Consider the following 23,659-nt stretch of genomic DNA (forward strand, 5'->3'; position numbering starts at 1 on the left):
GGCCACAAAAGCTGACCCACCCACTCCTGGAATAATTCTCTCCCTTGACTCAGCTGTTGAAGTCCCCAAATCATGATTTAAAGACTTCAAGTCGCAGAGAATCCTCCAGCAAGCGACCCCTGCCCCATGCTGCGGAGGAAGGTGAAAAACCTCCAGGGCCTCTGCCAATCTACCCTGGAGGAAAATTCCTTCCCGACCCCAAATATGGCGATCAGCAGAACCCCGAGCATGCGGGCAAGATTCTCCAGCCAGACCCGCATTGACCATTGATACTAATTACCTGCGATGGCACGTTATTGACCTATTGACTAAAATCACGTTATCCCATCAAACCATCCCCTCCATAAGCTTATCAAGCTTAATCTTAAAGCCAGAGAGGTCTTTCGCCCCCACTGTTTCCCTCGGAAGGCTGTTCCAGAACTTCACATGTGTTTCTAATGCATCTACTGTTCATTATGGATGTAGCCTACCCCTGCCACGATTCTAAAGGAAATAATTATCTAGTTTTAGTCCTAAATGTGTTGAATCTATTCTTTCTCCTCTAGCTTGATGTTTTCTGGAATTAATTTATTTGAGTTTGTGCTGCCATCATAAAAATCCTGGGCTGAGTTTCTCCCTCTACTTTTACATGCCAAGCCTATCAGAAACTGCTGAGGGAGGGGCATGGTAGGCATCATTACCACTGTATGTTTTTGCCTGTCCCTACACAGGCCTACCTCTGTGTGAGTACACCCTGGGAGTCAGTCAGGGCTCCATGAGGATTTGTAGATTGAAGGAGCTGGATGAGGGGAGCAGCCATTTCATGACAAGTTTTCCTGCAAATATCTGATCAGCATTAACTCCCGTTGGGTTACTTCCTCCTGTGCTGCTATGTAGCTACAGGGAAGACTACAATTAGCAGCTAACTGCTGGGGTTAGGAGGCAATCACAGCCACTGTGTGAAGATAGTGGGCCTCCCCAGGCCAAGATCAGCTGACAGAGTGGAAGTAAACCCTGCTCCTCTGACACAACAATAAGAAGGAAACTCCAGGATGAAACTCACACCCTGCCCAACAAGGGTGTTCCCACATATGGAAGAATACACCCATTAATAATACAGCTAGTCAGAAAAAGGGATGGGGATAAAGGGGAAATTGCAAACAAAAAATTTTTTTTTTTGAGAAACTTCATTTGTTTTTCATCACCACTTTCCAACCAGCTGGAATCACTATAAAAGAAGAAAAATCTAATTTATGTTTCACCTTTTCATGCTGTTTTGTTCACTTATTTTGCATTTCACTCTATGTGGAAAATTGTATGAAACTAGATAGGGCAGTTTCACTTTGTTTATCTACTCTGTATTCTGGTTCACATGTACAAGGCCAGTATTGTTTGTGTTCACATCACTGCAAGGGAATGCTTTTTTTTTTAAAAACAAAACACTGCCAACCTTAGTTTTCTCTGAATGTAATCGCGTCCCCCTATGAACATGTTCATATTACATATCATCAAGACCCATCCCCTCTCCTTTTTGTAAACAAAACCTAATTTGGGGGGCAAAGTCCAGTCCACAGTGTCTTTAAATAAAACTGGGTTCTTAGTTGTACAATGCAGAATGCATGCTCTATCTAAATACTGCTGACTGCATAACCTATGACTATTTAATATCTCTACTAAAGCTGAAACAAGGCAATTTACTTTTATGAGAAATCATACAAGATTGCCCTAATAAAAGAATTTGATTTGAAAGCACATCAGAAAATTATACTTTGAATAAAATGTTTTCAATCAGATGAAAAATGTGACTAAATCTTGAAATAAAGAAAAGAAAGTTACCTAAAAATTTAAATATTTTAAACCAAGTAAAATAAAAAGATGAAAATGACTGCTGTGCCTTATTTGATCTAATTAAAGTACGAAGTGGTTGGTAAGTATCATTGCCTATGCAGAAGAAAGAATGTTATAAATACATGCAATTGAGAAACAAGAACATTTGAAACAGGGACATGAATTGGTAGTAGTAATAGGATTGGATAAAAAAAATCTAAATTAAAAAATATCCTAAACTTAGCGCACAGTGCCAGTATCATCCTATATAATTTTCTAAATTGCACTGAAGATAACAATAAAAACAGAAGGGAAAATGTATATGAAACTGTGTAGATTTAATGTGAAAGGAAACATAAACCAGCAGGTAACATTTGTATGAAACTCTCAAACATTTATGTAGCCATTTGTCCCTTTTTCTCTATGTTGCACCTTGCAGTATGTATAAACTATATAAGCATAATGTGCCAAGAGGATTGTGGTTTCCCTGGTGGCTACCAATCCTCTGTTGCATAAATTGGCTTGTGGGACAGAGATTGTGTTGATAAATCCAAAGCTCTTTTTCAAGGGTGAGTGGATGTGCTGTTGAAGAATTTAGACCTTTATATTGGAGCCTGCATTAATTTAATGCATAGGCCAAGCCTTGTCCTCAATTTTCATTTTAAGTGTACCATGAAAACTATAACACCAATAAATATACTTTCTAAAGATAAAGGCTCAAATCCTGTTTACTCAATCAAAACTGCTGTTGACTTTACTCTCTGTCTTCCCCTTTTTCATGAATTATTTGAAATTCTCTTGTTACCTTTTGGAAACCACCCCTGAAGCTTCAGTGAGATTTCTGTGTACTAATTATCTTGTGAATATGGAAAAACCTCATAATATAATGCATATAACCTACTTTGTTTCTCTATGCTTGATTAAGAAAAAACAATAATCCCAAAATTATTCTCTGTTGGTTTGGATGGAAATTTGTAGGCTGATGCAGTGTTCTTTGTACCTTTTTAACTCATCAAACAGTTACCAGATAGCAAATTTTAATGATAATGGGGTTCAGTGATAATACATAAGAGGCTCTCAAAAAATTGTACATTCCATTTTTGAGGGGATTATTTCTCATTTACTGTAGAATGCAATAAAATGAACAAGGTTTGTATAGCTTGCTATTTATTTAAAGCTGTAGTATCTGTATACTTGGTACAAATATGCTCGTGATATTGTAAACATCTGTCTTGGGCCAAACTTGGTTAATTTAGATTTGGCAAAGATTCTCAGTTTGTTTCTCTATTGTTTCACTAGCATTAGAATGTGGAGTAAAAACTTGCCAGAGTGTAAATGCCCATATGAAAAGAAGTGCATATTAAAAAGAACAGAAAATTTCCACAGAGTGCATAGTTAACCTCTGAAACTGATTGCCATACATTGTTGTTGAGGCCAAGATCTTAGAAAGATTAAAAAGGATTGCATAAGAATATAATAATAAATAAATGGTATGTATACGAACATGAACATTCACAGATACATTAGCAAGAGAATACGAAATAATAAGATGTATCAAACGTCTCATGTCAAGGCACCACAAATTACCTGATTTTGGAAGAAACTTCTCCAGATGGTAAGTTATTTCATAATTGTTGGGTTTCTTGAATCTTACTTTAAAGCACATGTAATGACCACTGGCTATGACAGGATGTGACTAGTTGGATTACTGGTGTGAGCCAATATGACAATTCCTAGATTCCTTTCTAAAGATGTTGAAATCTTGAAATTAATGGGGTATACTGGCCAAAGCTGGGCCTAGGTAGCTTTAAGTAACATGACTAGCACTCACCCCATAACTCGGCCACTTACCCACTTTCTCCAGTTTATGTGGATCATATTCGTACATTCGGATGGAATTTTATAATTTAAACAAGGCATGTAAATTATCTTTCTGCCTCCACATGTCTGGTTCTGTAGTACTTACGTGAGGAAAAACTCCCTATCAACTTGGGCAATGGCAACAAATCATCCCCTTGTGCAGGCTGTTATGTGGGAAGGGACATAACCGCAAAGTTCTCTACACAGAGCTTCCTATGAATTCTACTATTGGAGGGATGTGGTTGGGCTCTTCCCGCCTTGCAGAATCCTGCAGGGCCGTCTGAACCAAAGTGCTGTGCTATGCTCCTGCAGCTGGTCTGGGCCACCCCCATTCTTCCAAGTTCATGGGTCATAAAAGTTAAATGCAATTCAGTACAGGCAGAAGATGTGGAAGCAACAGCTTTTTCAGTAGTGGAAATGGTTGTATGTTGGTAGGCTGGGGTGAAGTAATCCTATCCCCTATCCCATGACAGGTCCAAAGAAGTTCAATTTACTATTCATTGTTGGAGGCAGTTTCGTGATAGAATGCTGTACACAGGGTAGAGTGTGCATAAAAACCCCCCACTGATTTTTTTCCCCCAGAAGCCCATTGTCCAGTCCTCCCCACTTTTGCTTCTCCCTTAGCCCTGCTCTGGTCTATTAGGGTACGTCTACACTACCCGCCGGATCGGCGGGTAGCGATCGATCTATCGGGGATCGATTTATCATGTGTAGTGTAGACGCAATAAATCGATCCCCGATCGCTCTCCCGTCGACTGCTGAACTCCAGCTCGGCGATAGGAGGAAGCAAAGTCGACGGGGGAGCGGCAGCCATCGATTCCGCACCATGAGGACGTGAAGTAAGTGATTCTAAGTCGATCTAAGATACGTCGACTTCAGCTACGCTATTCTCGTAGCTGAAGTTGTATATCTTAGATCGATCCCCCCCTTTGCCCCCCAGTGTAGACCAGGCCTTAGACTTGCCTCCACTTTGCACTCCTGCTTTTTCTGTGCCCCTGCCAGCGTCAGATGAAGGTGTCAGTCATACTGGCATAATTGGTGGGGCATTTAGATTGAACAGAAGCTGTCTGACAGGCTGTGGATAGTTGCAGGAGGAGCATCAGATGAATTCCTTAGTTTCTCTTAAAAAACTAAAACAAGCCCAGCCAGTGTGCGGTCTCACTTTTTTAATGTTCTTTGGAGACACTACTATGTCCCCCATAAACTCATCCTGCTGGACAGAGACTGTAAGAATAGGAGCTAGGGAGAGAAAATCACTTATGCAGAAATTATATAATTTTATAAGGCAAATTCCATACCACTGAGAGTACATATATTCTTTTGATGTGGTATTTTACTGTCTTATCTAATTAAATTTTGATGGGTAATCGGAACACTTTCTAGATTTGACTAATAATGATGTCTCTGGTATTTCCTGGAGGTAACAGAAGAATAAATATATATTTATTTTTAAAAGCGTCCTTTATGCTCAGTTCTTGCCTTCTTGAGATACTATGATTTTGCCTTTGAATGCATTTGTTTAATTTTAACATTTATTAAATATTGTCATAAAAGTAAGCACGAGGAGCTTATTGAACATTCCCTCTTGTTTAAATTCCAGATTTCTCTTGCATATTCATCACTGTTTTCTTTGATGGGAATATGTAATATACTGCCCTTCAAAGTCAAAAGAAAAACTACTGAGAATGTCACTTAACATAATAAATCAGGAAAACAGCATGAAATATTAACAACCAGTCTCTTGCCTGACTATGACGGAGCCTGAACTCTGCTTTGAGATTATTTTGCTTGGAGGTTCTTTAGAATTTTGGAATCTCCATGCTCTCCATTCTCATTTCTTTAAAATAATAATAATTAATAAATAAGTCAATAATGTAGGTTTAATTAAATATTACTTTAAAACCATTGGGCTCAGCTCATAACAAGTTGCATTTTAATATTAATGTCTCAAATGATTAAATCCAAGCAGCATAGTGTCAGAGACATCTTATTTTCTTCTGTAAGTCTAATTAGTTTAGTTCAGTCAGGGATGTTTATTTTGCTTTCAGTTCAAGAATTCTTAGGAATTTTTTATTATTATTATTTTATTATTTTACAATGGTGTCCAGACACAAATACTCACGGGAAATGTGTTTACTGCTTTGTGTTTTCTCCAAGTTGTACTAACAATGTTATCATTACTTACGGATGAAGGAAATTCCTTGGTATATTGTGATTCTTTGATGACACTTTCATTGCTGTTGACAAGAACCTATTTGCAGCCTTAATAAGGAAATGCTTTTAACAGTTAAGAAAGAACCAACTTGATTGTATGGCAAACCAATGCAAACTATTTACAGTTGTGCCAAAGAAAGTTCAGCTCTGTCATATGTAACACGGGATAAAAGTTTGTTTGCAATGGGCAACTGTTTGTTTCCTTTTGCTTGGAAATGGCATTTAGAGCTTGATCGTACATTTATTATGTCAATGACAAAGCTCTTGTTGGCTTTAATCGTGCAGAATCACGGCCTCAGAGAATACCAATATTTTGATCATGTTCAAATATTACCTTCTTGACCACTCCTCTTCAGAATAAATAATTAGACTTATTCAGGGGTGAAATTAATTTAAAGGACTTACTGGTACGCCAGAGTCCTGAGCGGGCGTGGCCTTAACCGGAAGAGGCGTGGCCTCAACCGGAAGAGGCGGGGCCTTTCAAGATTTAAAGGCCCTGGGGCTCCGGCTATGGCTGGGAGCCCCAGGGCCTTTAAATCACCCTGGAGCTACCAGCTGCAGAGGCGGCTGGGAGCCCCGGGGCTCAGGGGTAAATTAAAGGGCCCGGGGCTCTGGCCGCCGCGGCACTCTGGGCCCTTTAAATCACCGTGGGAGCCCTGCCGCCGCTACCCAGGGGTGGTAGGGCTCAGGCTAGGGCTGAGGTAGCGGTGGCAGGGTTCCCGAGGCAATTTAAAGGGCCCAGTGCTCCAGCCGCTGCAGGGAGCCCCGGACCCTTTAAATCGCCTCCGCCTTGGGAGCTCCATTGTAAAACCCTGCAGAATGTCCACCAATGTGGCATGGCACACTGCAGCTTTACTGCCATACTAGTGGAGCATTGCCTTTATCTGTTTTCATCTTATGCACCAAGTGTACACCATGTTTTAGTCATGTGCTGCTGTAGACTGCTTGCTTTTGCACCACATAGCAGAGAAGTTATATTTATATTCTGCAAATACATATTTCTTTTTAAATATGTATTTTTGCCTTCTGTCATTAAAAATTCTAAATAGACCATTTTATATTGCATCACACTGCAAACTGTGGAGCCATCTAGATCTTTTGGAATTTATAATAAGATGAGGAGGATTACTGCCGGCATGAAAACTTATGTACAAGGGAAAACAAGTGAGTTAAAATGGGTCCAAAAAAAATAAACATTGATTTTATGCAACAATTTTATCAGCAGTGCCACTGTCATCACAGGGTAAATTAGCCTCTAGCAGCTGTGGGTGACTGTGGCCAAGGGCTAAAAAGCTTAATCAGAGAAATATGTTAAAAGTTAATGCTCCAAAGTTACATTAAGTAAAAATATAAATAAATAAATAGATTTTTTTTAAAGAAAAATCCCGTAACATAGGTTATTAAAGCTTATAGTGAAGCACTATGCCCATTCTCCTTTTTTAATTTTTTAAGTGGCAGTGCTCAGAAGTTGAGGCTCTAAATTTCACTTGTCTTAAAAATATTATAGTCTGGTTGAGGGATTTCCTCTAGTTTTCTAACTATCTTAAAAAAATATTTAAAAAAATACTCCTCTAGTGCAGAGAGATTAAATAAATACAACTTTGGCGGATAACTAATGATTGCTCTTCCCAGGGCTATGTTAAGTTCCATGATTATGTCATTGCACAAGTAGAAAGAAAACAGAAAGAGTAATGTTTACTTTAGCTGTGTTAGAAACATAAGGTATGGAGAGGGGACATTATTCCTTGTCAAATGGTAAAGGTTAAAATTCACAGGGAAGACATATTAAGTCAAACCAACCTAATAGCTTTCTTTGACAGGGTAAACAAGTCTCGTGGATAAGGGGCAAGTGGTAGATGTGGTATATCTTGACTTTAGTAATGCTTTTGATACTGTCTCACATGATCTTGTAAACAAACTAGGGAAATATAACCTAGATGGAGCCACTAGAAGGTTGGTGCGTAACTGGTTGGAAAACCATTCCCAGAGAGTAGTTATCAGTGATTTACTGGCAGGGCATATCAAGTGGGGTCCCGCAGGGATCAGTTCTGTGTCCATTTCTGTTCAATATCTTCATCAATGATTTAGATATGGGGTTCTCAAACTGGGGGTCGGGACCCCTCAGGGGGTTGCAAGGTTATTATATGGGAGGTTGTGAGCTGTCAGCCTCCACCCCAAACCCCGCTTTGCATCCAGCATTTATAATGGTATTAAATATATTAAAAAGTGTTTTTAATTTATAAGGGAGGGTTGCACTCAGAGGCTTGCTATGTGAAAGGGGTCACTAGTACAAAAGTTTGAGAACCACTGATTTAGATAATGGCTAAGGTTAAGATTCTGTTATGGGTATTTTTAGTAAAAGTCAGGAACAGATGGCAGACAATAAACAAAAATTTACGGAAGCCTGCAACCTGTCCCTGACTTTTACTACAGATACCCTGAGAGGAGGTCAGAGCGCTGCCGGGGCTTGCAGCTGCTCCAGCCCCGCCCCTGCTTCTGCGGCAGGGGCTGACCCACCCCCGGCCACTGCTCCAGCATCCCTGGGGCTGGCAACTGGCTGCTGTTCCAGTGGCCCTGGGGCTGACTGCCAGCCAGATGTTCCAGGGGCCACTGCTCCGGGGCTGGCTGCTGCTGCTCTGGTGGCCCCTAGACTGGTTGCCAGCAGCTGCAACAACGGACCCGGGGCTGACTGCCAGCCAGCTGTTTTGGTGGCTACTGCTCTGGCAGCCCCAGGACTAACAGCTTCTCCAGCCCTATCCCAGAAGAGGTGTCAGAGGTCCCAGAAAGTCACGGAATTCATGACCTCTGTGACAGAATCGTAGCCTTAATAATGGCACAGAGAGTACACTTATAACGTTTGCAGATGATACCAAGCTGGGAGGGGTTGCAAGTGCTTGAGAGAAGAGGATTAAAATTCAAAATGAACTGGACAAACTGGCGAAATAGTCTGAAGTAAATAGGATGAAATTCAATAAGGACAAATGCAAAGTACTGCACTTAGGAAGGAACAATCAGTTGCACATATACAAAATGGAAAATGGCTGCCTAAGAAGGAGTACTGCTGGAAGGGATCTTGGGGTCATAGCAAATCACAAGCTAAGTATGAGTCAACAGTGTAACACTGGTGCTAAAAAAGCAAACATTGTTCTGGGATGTACTAGCAGAAGTGTTGTAAGCAAGACACGAGAAGTAATTCTTCCGCTCTACTCCATGCTGATTAGGCCTCAACTGGAGTATTGTGTACAGTTCTGGGTGCCACATTTCAGGAAAGATATGAACAAATTGGAGAAAGTCCAGAGAAGAGCAATGAAAACGATTGAAGTTCTAGAAAACATGACCTATGAGGGAAGACTGAAAAATTGGGTTTGTTTGGTCTGGAAAAGAGAAGCCTGAGAGGGGACATAACAGTTTTCAAGTACATAAAAGGTTGTTACAAGGAGGAGGGAGAAAAATTCTTCTCCTTAACCTCTGATGATAGGACAAGAAGCTTAAATTGCAGCAGGGGTGGCCTAGGTTGGACATTAGGAAAAAAATCCTGTTAGAGTAGTTAAGCACTGGAACAAATTGTCTAGGGAGGTTGTGGAATCTGCATCATTAGAGATTTTTAAGAGCAGGTTAGCAAACACCTCTCAGGACTGGCCTAGAATACTTAGTCCTGACATGAGTATAGGGGACTGGACTAGAAGTCCTCTCGACGTTCCTTCTAGTCCTGCAATTCTTTGAATCTATGATTCTATGATTATTTTCAGATTTTGTTAAGATATTTGCATAATATGAAAAGTTTAATATATTTATATGATTGTCGTCTTAATCATGGGTGAGGACAACTGATGTATTATTTCACAGAATTTCCTTTTGTAGTTCTTTTTTGTGAAAGGTGTAGACTGCAGCTTCCCAGAGTTATCCAAGTCTAATTGTTTGATACAGGTGGAACAGCCCACTGCGTTTGTAATATTCTTCTCTCTTAATATCTGATGAAGGATGCATCTGCTTATCTCAACATAGACCCTAACACAATTGCTAGAGATCATCTATGGCTTAATTCCAGGGGTTATGGAGTCCTTAAGGGAACAGCAGTGTTTATAAACATTGGCCCAGAGCCCCCAAAAGACTTGTGTCTAACTGTCACATTAAGCTCCTAAATCCTACATTTAGGCACCAGAGATCATCAAAATCCCACTCACCCGCTGCCTAATTCTGTTGTGCCTAAAGTCCCTTGGCGCCTCAGTTTTCACCATTAAAGTTCCCTAGGCCAGCGATTCTCAAACTGTTGGGACCCCAAAATGGGTCACAACCCCTTTTTAATGGGGTCACCAGGGTTAGCTGAGACTTCCTGGGGCTGAAGCAGAAGCCCGAAACCCACCACCTGGGGCCGAAGCTGAAGCCCAATAGCTTCAGTCATGGGCATCGGGGCTCAGGTTACAAGCCCCCTGCCGTAGGCTGAAGCCCTGGGGCTTTGGCTTTTCCCCCCTCCCGCCCAAGGCAGTGGGACTCGGGCTTTCCCCCTCCCCCCAACCCGAGGTGGTGGGACTCGGGCAGGCTCAGGCTTTGGTCCCCCCTCCTGGGGTCATGTAGTAATTTTTGTTGTCAGAAGTAGGTCACGGTACAATGAAGTTTGAGAACCCCTGCTCTAGGCAAAGCCTAAGTCCTTTTTGTGGATTTAGCCCATTGTCTTTTGGAACAGATTGTCTTGTGGTTCAGGGACAAGACCCAGGATAGCCCTAAGTGGGCGAACACTGGGGAGCTTTGGACATCACCAGTGCCACTTTCTACGCAAACAGGAGGACAGTGCTACCAAAGTAAATACTCTCCATATCTCTCCATTGCTTCTGGGAGGGTCGCTTTGGATAAGGCTGACAAATAAAAAGTAAAGAAGTCCAAATTATCCCCTCTGGTACAACAAGCAGAGGAGACAGAGATAGAGTGGACTATCTCCTGTGGGACACTAGGGGAGTTGCAGTTTTATGGCATCATCTGCCCACCATAAGAACTTGTTAGAAGCCTCTCTGCAGGGACTAGGCTTTGCAGGGTTTGGGGGAAGGAGATGGAGCTAGATACTAGTTGCTCTCTGTGGCTCCATTCATTGCTAGCCTTTCAAAGTTCTGTTTCAGATTCCAAGAGGAAGTTAATTAGGGTGACCAGATGTCACGATTTTATAGGGACAGTCCTGATATTCAGGGATTTTTCTTATATAGATGCTTATTACCCCCCACCCCTGTCCTGATTTTTCACACTTGCTATCTGGTCACCCTGAAGTTAATGCCGTTGGAAGCAGCGTTGATTTCTGTGGATTCTCCTGCCCAGCTGTTAGTTTGCAGCCAGGAAGGGTTCGCCAAATGGTAGCCTTGTTCCAGAAAGAGTTGTGCAGTCAGGAGAAGATGAGGCCACTAGAACAGCTCCAAGGAGTCCCCTAGCTGTAGCTGCCTCTTCATCTGTGATTCTCAGCTTTCGCTCCCTTGTGGACCTCAGGATCTGTGAGGCTGGGAAGTTGCACCTCCACCTTGCACTGCCCCTCGGATAGGCCCAAGCACCTAAATTTTTCACAGTTCATCCTCTAGAATTCTGTGTCCGGTCTGCCTCCCTGTGTTTCTCTGCAGGAGGGAGACAATCTGAGATCTCTCCTATTAGCAACATAGAATTTATAGGCTAACCCCGGAGTTGTAGACCCCAGGAAACGCATGGCCCTTATGGATGTCAATTGTTTCATGGGGGAATATTCTTTTCCTTCTCTAGGATCTGTAAGATACTCTTTAATCTGTTGGTAATGAGTATTGCTGGAAATACTTGCAGCTTCAATTATCAGCCAAGCAGCAACCTAATTTGCCTGGGAATCAGTTCCAAACACACCCCGCACTTCTGTTTCTACTTTCAACTGTAGCTAAATTGAAAAACAGAGCATCTGTCATTTACAAGCTTCTCACATTCTTGTCTAAACCTAGACCGAATAAACAGAGCAATCACTGAGGTCAGGATGTGAAGTGTAACAATAAACATGGGAATGTGGAGCAGAATTTGCAAAAATGTTAGTAGCGCTATAGTCACTTTAAACCCAAGAGTGATACAACAGAAAAACCTGTTAAGAATGTACTGGACCTTTGGCAGGATACACAGGTTTGCTGTGTGTAATTATTGTAAATACTGGAATTGTGGAAAGGTTTGCTCTGCCACTGACCTGCTGTGTGTCCTTGGGTAAGACACTTCACTTCACAGCTTCAGTTTCCCCATCTTTAAAATGTGGATAAATCATACTTTGTAAAATGCTTTGAGATCTACAGGTGAAAAATGCTATCTGTTATTGAAGTCAATAGGACTTTTTCCATTGACTTTAATTGGGGGTTGGATGAGGCTCTATGAGAGTATTAAGATAGATGGAAATAATACTAAGGATTTTTAAAGTGCTTGTCTTGGGGCACAAATATGTTTGCTTTGACATTTTCCCATCGTATTTGGCATTTGGGAGGAAGTAATTAGGCAACTGTCTCATACTTATGTGCTGACCTTCTATTAGATCCCCAAATCTTTCTTTTAGGGTGTATGCAGAATAATCCAGACATAAATAAAGACACATCCATTGTCCATGCCCAAGGTAAGCATGAGTAAAGCTGTGAGTTTGTCACGGATTCCGCAACTTTCTGTGACCTCCGTGACTTTTGCAGTGGCCAGTGCGCCTGGCTCAGAGGCAGCTCAGGCAGCCCCTGCACCAGTCGCACCGTCCACTGCTGGGGCATTTCTAAGGCCACTGCATCTCTTCCCCCCCCCCCCCCACAGCAGAGTTGGGTGTGGGAGGGGATAGGGGTTGGGGCACAGCATGGGGTGAGGCGGGCTCTGAGCGGCGCTTACCTGGGGGTCTCCCTGGAAGCAGTGACATCACCCTTGCTCAACTCCTAGGTGAAGGCTTGGCCGGGCAGCTCTGTGCGCTGCCTCCACCTGCAGGCACAGCCCCTGCAGCTCCCATTGTGCTTTAAACAATAGCTCTAAGAAGTGAAATCACCCCTATTCATTGCTTTAGGGTGTCAACATTAACTGTCAACGTTTTAGCAGAAATGTTCTGGTGGTTAGTTTTTTATCTCTCAAAACGTAGGGTAGACTAGATAACCTAGCTCTTTACTGTCCACTGGCTAGTGTGGCATTGTTCTCTGCTGCATATGCTCCAGGGGTTTGTCGAGGTCAGTTCTAAATTTCTCAAACAATAAGGCTCCCACCATTCCCTTTGAGAAACTATTCCACAGTCTTGATAGATCTCACTGTTAGAAAGCTATTTCAGCCTACATTTTCTTGTTATTAATATCATTACTTCTCCTATACTCTGGGGCTCACAGTGAATAATCATTAGAAGAAGTGGAAGGGAGAGCCCTCCAGAGGAGGTAGACGTTTTGAACAACACATAAGTAGAGTTTGGACACTTGGGCTTTCCCCTCCACTTTACTCCCTAGCAGGACCAATATAATTAACAGTGTGTTTGATTATTTATATTTATTATACATTATTTATTGGATAGTTTTTTTTATGAATCCCAAGTGATTTGTGTGCTGTTATAGATCTTAGAGAGCTGAAGTATCTGTCACCATATACATTTCTTAGGTTTCTCTCTTTATTTACACAATTAAAAAACTGTGTCATATCACCTTCAATCAAAAGCTTCATTATCTTTGTCTGGAATACGTTCTTACGTGTTAAGAAAAAGTATACGTGGCATAGCTATCCTATTATTATTTAAATTATTCCCCACTATTATTGGTTTAGAATATTTATTAGTTTTTGATAACTTCTTTCATTATTCATAAAGGATACCCACACTATCTGATGGGAAATGCAATACAATAAAACTTTATTTTGCATAACTAGCATCTTTCAACAAACTCTATTCCAGAGCGAATTACAGCAAGGGTCCAGTCCTGCGGGGAGCTGAGCACTTCCTGTAAATGGCTGAGTGCGCTCAACTTCCATTGATTTCAGTGGGTGTTGAGGGCACTTGGCACCTCACCTCACAAAACTAGGCTCTTAGTTAAAAAATAAATGATAGCCAAGGGAGAGAGGAATTAAGCAGCAGAGCCAGGGAGGAAAGATGTGTTTGCAGATAACACTTGAAAAAGTATGGAGAGGGGCTGAGGCAGATGCAGGAAGGTTGTTGTAAATGATTTACAGATTCTCTTCTCAACTATGCAGGGCTACTGGGATAAGATAGGATCTGCCAGATTGGATCAGACCCAAGGTCCATCTAGTACAGGATCCTGTTTGATAATAGCCAGCACCAGGTGCATCAGAGAAAGGGGTAAGAATCTGCAGTAGGTAGAGTGGGGGTGGGAAGATTATCCCACTTATTATAACTGGATATTCTTTTTATTCTTATGAATATCCATTTTTTAAAAATCTTGCTAGGATCTTGGTCTCAATGGCATCATGTTGCAAGGAGTTCTGCAGTCTGTGCATTGTGTGGGAAAAAGAGTGCTTCCTTCTATTATTTTTGAATTTGTCTTCTTTTACATTCATTAATGAATGTCCCCTTGTTCGTGTGTTACATTTTGACCATTGGTGCTGATCGTTATATTGGGATAGAATGATGCTACATGCTTACTAAGTCTTCCCTCCCCACGCTATCCACCAAAAACCCAACACACTTTGTGTTTTAATGTGATTCTGACCCTTTACATCTAATTGGACCAGTCATTTATGCAGTAATTAAACCTTTTGCAAGACAATCTGTTAAGAATTCTGGAATCAAGTAAACCTCAGTTAGCTACAGGTATATCAGCTGGAATGGTGCGCATCAGTGTGAAGCATGCTTACCTCCAGAGAGGCTGGAATACAAAAAAAGATAGTTTAATTTAGGATTATTGATCGATTTATTTTTTGTTTTTGTTTCCAGATGAGCTACCAAGATCCTCTGCAATCAAGCTCTCTTCCTGGCATGATCTTCCATCTCAGCTGCAAGAACTGTATCAGCAGGGTTTCATCTTGGCTGCTGTCCACCCTTTTGTGCAGCCAACTGATGAAAAAGAGAGGACTCCCCAGGAACAAATCTTCAGGGCTGTGCTGATCAAGAAAACAGAAAGGTAAAGCACTTCCAGTGAGCTGGGATAAAAATAGACAATGAGATTTCCTGCTGAGTTTTGACCTAGATCAGGAAATTATAGCAATGTCATTGCTAATGTTTGCTGTGCAAGGCTTGGATATTTATTTGTAGGCTTGAATAGGTTTAACATGTTCTTCGTGTTTATAATCCATCTGCATTTTGTCAGCTAAGACAGAAAATAACAAGTTGAAATCTGCTTTATATTTTGGAATGTGTTGTCATGAAAAAGCAAACAAACCCTGTGCCTAATAATTTGCTAAAACAGTCCATTTTGTGTGCTTTATTCTAATAATTTATTGGATTAAATACAGCTAGAAAAATATTTCCTTTGAAGAGGCATACAGCCAGTGGATAACACAATTAATCTGAAAATTGTAAAGTAACGTGCATTTTTGTACTTATCTACAAACTTTACTCCCAAAACTATCAAAGTGCTTTTAATTTTCCAACCCAGTACAACTCATTTTAAACCAACAGAAAATGAGTCTGTTTGCTTTGTTCTGTGTTTTAAATTGCATTGAGTAACTTTGTATAATACATTCAGTGGCTAGGGAACACAATTCTTTCTATGTTTTAATCTCCCAATTTAATAAAAAAATAGATTTTTCTGCTTAGTCATTCCAAAAAGAGATAGCGAAATTGAGAATAAACATTCATAATAGAATTAAAATTTTTAGTAAAGAGTTTTTTAAAATACATTTAGACTCCTAAACTTTAAGGTCAGAAGGGACCATTATGATCATCTAGTCCAGTGTTTCTCAAACTGGGGTCGCCGCTTGTGTAGGGAAAGCCCCTGGCGGGCCGGGCCGGTTTGTTTACCTGCCCCGTCCGCAGGTCCGGCCGATCGCGGCTCCCCCTGGCCGCGGTTCGCTGCTGCAGGCCAATGGGGGCTGCTGGAAGCTGCGGCCAGTAAGTCCCTCGGCCCGCGCCACTTCCAGCAGCTCCCATTGGCCTGGAGCAGTGAACCGCGGCCAGAGGGAGCCGCGATCGGCCGGATCTGCGGACGGGGCAGGTAAACAAACCGGCCTGGCCCGCCAGGGGCTTTCCCTACACAAACGGCGACCCCAGTTTGAGAAACACTGATCTAGTCACAGAACCTCACTGGCCCACTGCTGTAGTAGGCCCATAACCTCTGGCTGAGTTACTGAAGTCCTCACATTTTTGATTTAAAGACTTCAAAGAGAATCCATTTAATGCTGGATTGATAGCCATGGGGACCAAAGTCCACTATTTGCAGGACAAGAACAAACAAGCAGTGCGATCTTCCCATATCACAAATGCTCCTCAGCACTGCTCCGACACAGTCTAGATTAAAGGCCTGATGCTGAAGCTTGCAAGGATCATCCCCTGCCTCAAAACACTAAGCCTGCTATGGACGATGCTGAGCAATAGGCGGCTACGTGTCCATCTGAGCAACAAAGTCAGCTCGCCCTGGTTCCTCCACAATGGATTGCCATAGGGCTCAGTACTCGCGCCGACGCTCTTCAATGCCTACATGAGTGACATGCCACCAATGAAGTCACACAAATTTGTATATGTGGATGACTTTGCTCTGGCGACACAAGCAACCACCTTCAATAACATCAAGTCGACCTTGAACGGGGACCTAAACACCATGGAGGAGTATCTCCGGAAATGGAGGCTCAGGCCAAACCCCCACAGAACAACAGTCACTGCATTCCATCTTGATAATAGGAATGCTAAGCGCACCTGAAAGTGACCACCTGCGGCAACACTGTGCAACATGACCTCTCTCCAACTTCTATCGGAGTGAAGCTGGACCGCACGCTAACCTTCCACGACCAGCTGAAGAAGGTAGCCACCGAGACGAAGACAAGGGTCAACCTGGTCCTGGCAAGCACAAGCTGAGGAGCATCAGTGCAACGGACATCAGTGATGGCCCTTGTGTATTCTGAAGCTGAGTATTGTGCACCGGTATGAACAGAAGTAGCCACATTCGACTTGTTGATGTCCCACTAAACACTGCAATGCGATGCATCACTGGAACCCTCAAGTTGACCCCGACACCCTGGCTGTCCGTGCTGTTGCACATTGCTTTCCCATCCATTCACCGCAATGCCCTAACCCTCTGGGAAGTCCAGCGAATAGAGAAAAACTAATGTCTCCCCAACCACTAGGACCTCAATGATGTTCCTCACCACCGCTTGAAGTCATGCAAGCCCTTTTGGACCTATGCGCTTAACTTCCAGCAATGTGACTTCAACCCTGATGGAGCTTGGAAAGCCAAATGGTGTTCACAAGAAGTCACAAACACCTTGTGAAAGACCTGATGCAGAAGATCTCTGGCTTTGATCTTCTGTGAAGCTTATGGCCAGCCCCAAACAGCATCCACATAAACCATGGCAGATGCGGACACTTGATGCACAAATGGAAAATTAAAAACCCTCCAATGTGTGACTGTGGGCACCCCGAACAGACTGTGGAACATATAACAACATAATGCCTGCTTCACAAATACAAAGGAGGCATCACAGCATTACACTCCTCTACTCCTGATTCAATTATCTGACTTAACCATCTACATGTAAAATTGTAGATGTAGAACAACAACTATATCAGCCATAAGAAGAAGCCCTACTATGCTGGAACAATTTCTAGGAATTAGAGGATATTTCATTCTCCTTTGCCTATTCTTGTCCTTATCTTTTTCTGCTGAGGATTTAGACAAGGAGGCTAATTGTGGTTTGGATACTTGTTCAATAGAAATTGGAGCCAGACCACAGACTCACTTCACACAGCCTACCAAATGATCATCAGACGGTAATGACTTGACATTGACAATGACTTGATTTAGTTGGGAATTGGTCCTGCTTTGAGCAGGGGGTTGGACTAGATGACCTCTTGAGGTCCCTTCCAACCCTGATATTCTATGATTCTATGACATCCCTACCAACTACAGATAGGGCCAAATTTGAGCCAGTGGCCTAAGGGAGAAAGGCTCCATGTTTCATTACCAATTACATATAAGCATTCAGTATCCCAGGTAGATCGACTTTTTAAAAGAATTGTCATTCTATACTGACCTGCTTTGGGGCTTGTCTACACTACCATCCGGATCGACAGGCAGTGATCACTCCAGTGGGGGTCGATTTATCGTGTGATAAATCAACCGCCGATCGCTCTAGCGTTGACTCTGGTATTCCACCTCAACGAGAAGCGCAAGGGGAATCGATGGGAGAGCGTCTCCTGTCGACACACCACAGTGAAGACACTGTGGTAAGTAGATCTAAGTATGTCGACTTTAGCTACAAATAGATTGATTCCCTCCTCTCCCCCCCCCCCCCCGTAGTGTAGACTAGCCCTTCGTTTTATAAATAAGGAACTTCATGCTATTTTGCAACCTACCAATATTTTTGGCAAAGGGGGTGTCACAGTTTTGTGACTGAGACATAGGACTGAGAATAAGGAGATGTGGGGTCTGTTCCTGACTCTTTCACAGATGTCCCCAATAATATTGGGCAAGTCACTTACCAGAGCTGTGCCTCAGTTTCTTCAGTTGCAAAATGGGTAGTAGTTCCCATGTGAGTAGCTCCCTTGAAGTTACTGGGACTACTTGCTTAAATTAAACACATGCTTAAGTGTTTTGTTGGGCTAGAGAGTTCAACACCTTTCAGGATTGACCTGTAAAAGTGGGCTAGTGCGCATGTATATGACATTATCTTACACTCAGTGAGCTTGATTTGTCAGTGCCTTGCATCTTGTGTAGTAATTTACACCTGTGTGAAACTGAACCAAATCTGAATTCTCTGCTCACTTGTATTGGGGACAGTGTTTTACACCCACTTTGCACATCTGTGAATGAGTATACAAGATATAAGGCGGTGGAGAGTCTGAGTCAGTTAAAGTCCCGTTATATTCACATTCCATTTGTTTTCATTCCCTTAACTCCCATCACTCAGTTTGGTTCACTGAGTCTGAATGGGTCTAAGATGGTAATTTATGTGTTTAGGCGATGAAAAAGGAGTATAGCAGGAAAAAAACCCTAACAGAAGGGTGAATTACACCAGTTTAGACTCCCTTAGAATCATTTAGATGCACCTCTGACTTTGGCCAAATGTGTGATGGTAGCTACTGCCACGGAACAAGGGGGAAATGCAAATTTTGAAGATCTCAAGCAGAATGAAGAGAGATGGGCAGCTGACTGATCTCAGATAGCTGTGGCAAGGGGCTGGGCAGAAGGCTTTTTTGCGCAGTCTGTTCTGCAGTCTAAATGGAATAACACTGATTTTACATCACAGAAAAAAGGATTTCAAAGCTGCTTCAGAAAAATCATCCTTATTAGAAGACATTTTATAAAATAAAATAAAGGACGTGATTAATCTGTGATCAAGTAAAAAGATCAGTTAAGTATCTTTAAGTTTGGCAAAGGTCTGACATCTGTCCCCTCTGTTAAATTTAACAATTGGATGGAAGTAGATGATTATGGTATTTGCTGAACACACTATACCTAATGAGGGCTTATGTTTAGTGTTAGAAGATTGTAGGCAGTCCAGCTCTAAGCGTAAACTCATTAGCAAAGTCACCTACCCTTTGAACCAGAAATGGCCTCTTTCTGTTTTCTGTAATATCACCAAGAATGCACACAAGAACTGTACAATGTCAAAAAAAATCTTTTAGCTTTCATGAGCACTCAACCTCACTATTCACTGCCATTCTGTATGGTGCATCTGAAAGATTGTAGAGCTTATTTTTCTGATGCTTCTTATTAACACCAATTGTTTTGAAGCCATTATTTAAACTTTCAGTTCTCTTACAGTGATCATTATCTGTCCTGTTTTTCTCCCACTTCCTTCCTTGCTTTCTGAAGATAGCATAAATCAAAGAGTTTTGTTAGTTTCTTTACTTATGCAGTATTATCAATCAGGTATTTGTGTGTACCTAGACATCTAATTGTACATTTTAATTAGTCTATATACTTCTATCAGCATTACTCCATTTGATTTCAGACTGACATTTTAACATGGTTGCTACTGACATGCATTTCTAGAATTTTGTTTTTCATGGGATCACCCCTCCTTCTAGACTTGTGCTAGCGGATGGTATGCCTAGTGGCCAGAGCAGGAGATGGATGTCAAGGCATCTTCCTGATGCTTCCAGCAACACACTGTAGTCTTCCTGTGCTTTAGCTACGGTATAAAATGGGGATAATACCCATGGATAAAAGTGCAATTTAAGTGCAGTGTATTACTGCTGCTGCTGCTATTTTGGCATTGTTTTTGCATTTTAACATGCTCAGTGTGGACTTGCAATGTCATTGTATGGCTTTTCTTAACATTACCAGGACATTTCCATTAACTTACATAGGTATTTTTATTGACCCCGTTTGCTGACCTTATACAGTACCTGTGACAGAGCACAGGGCAACAGCAGCTGAGCTAGCACTGTGGTCACTGCAGCTCCAATTAAACACTGCAGAACAAACTGTTAAGAAGAGCTGTTCCTAATTGGAGGATGGAGGAGACCTGGAAGGCTAATTAAGCCATTAGGCAAAGGATACAAAAAAGGCACAGGAAGGAAGGCGAGAAGGGGATGGGGAGAGATACGAGGGTGGTGGGAATCAACATTGTAAATAAACTGCACTGGGTGTTTTACCAGCATGAAGGTCTGAGTGGTTTGTGGACTTGAGCAGAGACAGGAGCGAGTAGGCCCTGCCACACATGGAGGCTTGTCTGGAATCTTAGCCAGTGCAAGGGTTTGGTGGCCTGCATGATGGAGGAGACCCTGCAATGGCTGGCAAAACAGCAAGAATAAATGCAGAAGACCCTGCAAAGTTTTGAACAATCCCACCACATGGAGAGGCAGGCTTTGTTTGCTTGGCAGGCAGAGCAGCAGAAAAGCCTGAAAGATTTCATAAGGGAACAAGCCAACATGCAGCAACAGCTCCTACAGAATGTGGTGAGTCCCATGGTGGCGGATGACGCCTGGACACAGGGCCTGGGACTATGTAAGATAGGCCCTGAGAGATGATCCTGATGCATTCCTGTGCACTATTGAGAGGGTAGCTATGGGTTGAGATTGGTATAAGGCAACCTGGGCCCTCATTCTGGCTCCCTATCTGTCAGGGGAAGCTCAAGCAGCATATATGGCTCTGAGTGAGGAGCAGGCCAGGAATTATGAGTTGGTGAGGGCAGCCATCCTGGATCGGGTGGATCTGTCGATTGAGAAGTACTGCCAAAAGTTCAGATCAGCAAGTTGGACTGGGGGTTTACGGCCCTGGCCAGTCACTGAAAGGTTGATAGACTAGGCCACCTGCTGGTTGAGACCAGAGGGGAAATAATGAATGCTCTGGTATTAGAACAGTTCCTTCAGGGCTTCCCTAAGAATGTACGAGTGTGGGTCAGTTGGCATCAACCCGGTATGGTGGATGTGGTCGTGAAATTGACAGAGGAATACAGAGATAGACTTTCCCAAGAAAAAGGGACAACCCAGAAAAGAAGATCTAGAGCGTGGGAGGAAGATCGGAGAACCTACAGCAAGAAGGGGCATAGAGAGGATGAAGGAAGACCCCCGAGGAGTTCTGGCTGGGGCTCGACCCATTACATTCTATCAGTGCAGGCGACAGGGACACATGAAAAGGGACTGCCCATATACAGGGACTGCAGTTTTGCCGAGTTTTGTGGCTGGGCCAGAACTGGAGGGAAGAAACAAGGACAGAAACTGTCCACCATTTCAGTAATGGTGGGGAGGACATTCCGGAGGGACCTTGTGGATATGGCCTCAGGTTGCTCTCTTGTCTGGAGGGAGCTGGTGAAGTCTCACTGGATGGTTCCAGGAGCAACTATGGACATAGAATGTGTCCATGGGGATAAGAGACACTGCCCTATGGCCCAAGTGCTCCGGAGGGCCAGGGGAGGTTTAGTTGGAAACAGGTTGCAGTAGTGGAGGGGCTGTCCTATCCATTGTGTTGGGCACTGGTTGGAGCCCCGTCCCAATATGGAAACAAGGTAATATAAAGAATTCCAGGTTGGGGAAAGGGAAACCAGAAGGGAGAGAAAAGAATGAGCCCATGGGAGAAACAATAGAATCCCTTAAACAACAAAGTCCAAGTCAGGAGGAAAGGAGACCTCCCCAGGAAATTGAAGGCGGGGGGATAGGAATTTAGGAAGGAGGTATGGGGGAAACAGACAGCCCAAACTCCTTAGTAGAGGTTGAGGAACATATGGTGCCCCCTGCAACACAGCCCCAAGGAGAAGAAACCCAGGCACTGTTTGGAGGTTTGGGAGAATCTGAGACTCTGAGGGATCAGGGGATAAAGGGAGTAACCTCAATCCTCTGCCAGATACAAAGGGAGTTAATAGGGGGAGTAATTCCTCAGGGTGCCCTGGTGTGAAGACTTGTGGGCTGAGATGGAGCTATGGGGGTCTGCTCCCCTGACAAAGTGTGATTTCTGTGGGTGGAGAATGTGCAGACCCCGCAAGGCGACCCAGATGATCACCCCAGGGACCGAGAGAGACTCCCACAGGGTGAAACCTCTAGTAAGGGTGGGAGAACATGGAAAGAAGACTTACTGTCAGATAACGGGGGGAGTTGTGTGAGAGAGCTCTGGGCAACAGCAGCTGAGCCAGTGCTCTGGTCCCTGCAGGTCCAATTAAACACTGGAAGGAAGGAAGTCGGGAGGGGGGGGAAGCAGACAGAGAGAGGGAGAGATTACTCTTCCCTGCTTGCCTCAGGAACTGAAGGTTCCCTAAGACTGAAGGAGTAAGGCTGTATGGTGTACAATGGTGGTGGGTATCAAGATTGTAAATAAACTGTACCAGGTGTTTTACCAGCATAAAGGTCTCTGAGCGGTTTGTGGACTTGAGCAGAGGCAGGAGCGAATGGTTCCCCCGCCACAAAACCCATTTCAAGTGAATATGGAAACAGGGCTAAATTCTGCTTCTGGATGTATGTGAGATTGAGGTATTCATAGCAGATAGTGGGAGCCACATGCATCTAAAGGAAGGTTTTTGCCCTTAAAATGTTAACTTTGTTACAAAGAATATTAGAAAGACAACAGCTATTTTTCAATCAACATCAAAATTTACATCGCATTATGGACATTATTAATTATGATGGTTCATAAACAAATATAAGCATGTTAATTCTTTAGAAACAATAGGGGTGATGGCAGGATGTCATGTTTATGAAGGACTTGATTCAGCTCTCATTAAAGTTAGTGGAAAAACTCTGTTTTGACTTTAATTTTTATCTAACTACTTCTATATCCTTGTTAATGTAGTACCCTGAGTGTTCACACATTAATGAACTGGTGAGAGTTGGATTGGGACTCAAATGGAAAAGGACAAAATTAGTAGGGTAAACTATTTTAAGCTTCTCAAAAAAACCTGTATGTTTATTTTTTTAAAACCTTTTAAATTAAAAGTAGTTGGCAGTGATCTAAGTAGTGCTTTTTTTCATATCTTGTTTTGACTTTGACTCTGACAGAGATGAATTCTGAGAATTTGGATCTTCAGAGGAGAGATTTCTCAGTTAAACAAGATGTACAAGGGGCAATGTGTGAATCCAGGCTCTTCAAGAGGGGATTTCTTTTATGTAGGGGGCGGGGAGGCAAACATAAGGTTTAGCCTAGAGTCTGCTGATTCACACTTGAGAAAAGTTGATTCACACTGATTTACACTTGAAGAAAGTATGTGATAGTAGTATACTAGAGGGTGAGAGCTTATCACAGTATGTTTCTCTTGGCAA

The 23,659-nt window shown here is 42.6% G+C and overlaps 1 protein-coding gene across 2 annotated transcripts in view; it reads left to right on the forward strand.

Annotated features, from left to right (window-relative positions):
- The window catches only part of RFTN1 (raftlin, lipid raft linker 1), a 115,808-nt gene that overhangs the window by 20,430 nt on the left and 71,719 nt on the right, over nt 1–23,659 (forward strand). For both annotated transcript variants that reach the window (XM_024197900.2, XM_024197901.2), the window contains exon 3: nt 14,747–14,933. In XM_024197900.2, the coding sequence (XP_024053668.2) occupies nt 14,747–14,933 (187 nt within the window). The remainder of the gene's footprint in view (nt 1–14,746; nt 14,934–23,659) is intronic.

Source organism: Terrapene carolina, unplaced genomic scaffold (genome assembly GCF_002925995.2).
Source record: "Terrapene carolina triunguis isolate 2854851 unplaced genomic scaffold, T_m_triunguis-2.0 Scaffold84, whole genome shotgun sequence".
Classification (NCBI taxonomy): domain Eukaryota; kingdom Metazoa; phylum Chordata; order Testudines; family Emydidae; genus Terrapene; species Terrapene triunguis.